General features: G+C 37.5%; 1 protein-coding gene across 1 annotated transcript; it reads right to left on the bottom strand.

Annotated features, from left to right (window-relative positions):
- Positions 1-463: 463 nt before the first annotated feature.
- On the bottom strand, positions 464-1435 carry LOC127669875 (olfactory receptor 14J1-like). Its single transcript, XM_052164095.1, has one exon. It carries the CDS (start codon positions 1433-1435, stop codon positions 464-466), a length of 972 nt encoding a protein of 323 aa, XP_052020055.1.
- Between the last annotated feature and the right edge of the window lie 308 nt (positions 1436-1743).

Genomic DNA, 1743 nt, shown 5'->3' with positions numbered 1-1743 from the left:
TCTCTAGTAACAGAGAATGGGGAAGGTCTTAGAAGCATCCTACCTAGCCCCATAACCAAGATCTTAATACTCAGGCATCAGGTTCCCAATGATCATTTATTTACTTCTATATTTATTTAGTTATTCAGATTATTAAAATTACGATCCATTTGGTGAACTGAGTAACCAGTAACTAATTACCCTTTGTGCTTATTATTATAATGATATGAAGTTTATATGTGTACCAGTGTGGCAATGGACTAGAAGAGTTAGGAAGAATTGGGTTTGTATTACTAGATTATAGTCATATATTTTTCACTAACTTGAAAAATCTATAAGTAAATTTAATAAAATAGGTTCAAAGAATAACATCAAAACTTGCTATGAAATAGATTTATAATATATATTTTCTAGAAAATATCGTTATTTTAACATTACATAGGTAACATATTCATTATAATAAAAGCATTCTTTGTGTTCAGTGTTAACAGACACTAACAACAGAACAAAAATAATTTTCCCCAATGAATTCTTCACTTAACAGTAACTTCTTTATAGCTCCCTTCAAGGACTCATTTCTCAGACTATAGATGACAGGGTTGAGGGTTGGGGGTAGTACTGTGTAAAAGATAGAGAGCATGAGGTCTAAAGCAGTTGGTGAGTCTGGGGTTGGCTTTAGATAGGCACAAATCCCTGTTGAGAGAAAAAATGACACAACGAAGAGGTGGGGCAGGCAGGTGGAGAAGACCTTAGATCGGCCTTCAGCAGAGGGCATCCTGAGAACTGTAGAGAATATCTGGCCATAGGAGAAAGCAATCCCCATGAAGCAGACGAAGGCCATTATAGACATGAAAGTAGACACTCCCAGTACTCCGAAGTAATCATTAGAGCAGGAGATCTTGAGCAACTGGGGGATATCACAGAAGAACTGATGAATTATTTTGTCACCACAGAATCTGATAGACAGAGTACTTGCTGTGTATAAAGTTCCAGAGATGCCTCCACTTAGCCACACAGCTGCCACAGCCCAAGTGCACTTTCTGGGACTCATGATGACCTCATAGTGCAGGGGGAGGCAGATAGCCACATAGCGGTCATAAGACATCACTGTGAGAATGGCTGTCTCACTCCAGGCCAAAGCTGTGAAGAAAAAAACTTGCAGCATGCACTGGCCATATAAAATGTAGCCACTTTGTGCTAGGGAACTCTCAATATACTGGGGAACTGTGACAGAAAGGGATGAGAAGTCCAGAATGGAAAGGTGCTTTAGAAAGTAATACATCGGAGACTGGAGCTGTGGGTCCAGTGTTGTGATGGTGATAATGATGAAGTTACCTGCTGAGCCGAAGAGGTATGTCACCAAGAAGAGCAAAGCCTGTAAGATCTGCAGCTCATGGTTGTCAGAGAATCCCATGAGGAGAAATCCACTCATTGTGGTTATGTTTCTTGTAGCCATTTTGAGAATCAATTTGTGGTAACAGCTAGAAAATAAAAATGTTTTTGAAATGCAATATATATATGTGTGTGTGTGTTTAATATATATATATATATATATATATATATATATATAACAGAAATTATACATAAATGTTCTATTTTCTCTATTCCAGCTAATGTTCAAGGAATTGCAGTTTATCAAGTTTTCAGACTTGATAAATATTCCTTTATTGGCGAGAATCTGCAGGATAAAGCAGTTCTTCTGTGATGAAGTTTAGACTTTTTGATACTTAAGTAGTAGTTAGAGGTGAGTACAAGTGTCACAAC

This window comes from Apodemus sylvaticus, chromosome 19 (assembly GCF_947179515.1).
Source record: "Apodemus sylvaticus chromosome 19, mApoSyl1.1, whole genome shotgun sequence".
Classification (NCBI taxonomy): Eukaryota; Metazoa; Chordata; class Mammalia; order Rodentia; family Muridae; genus Apodemus; species Apodemus sylvaticus.
This window is presented reverse-complemented; position numbering and strand designations above follow the sequence as displayed.

Coding starts and splice junctions, on each gene's coding strand:
- LOC127669875 (XM_052164095.1), bottom strand. CDS start 1,435: ATGGCTACAAGAAACATAACCACAATGAGTGGATTTCTCCTCATGGGA.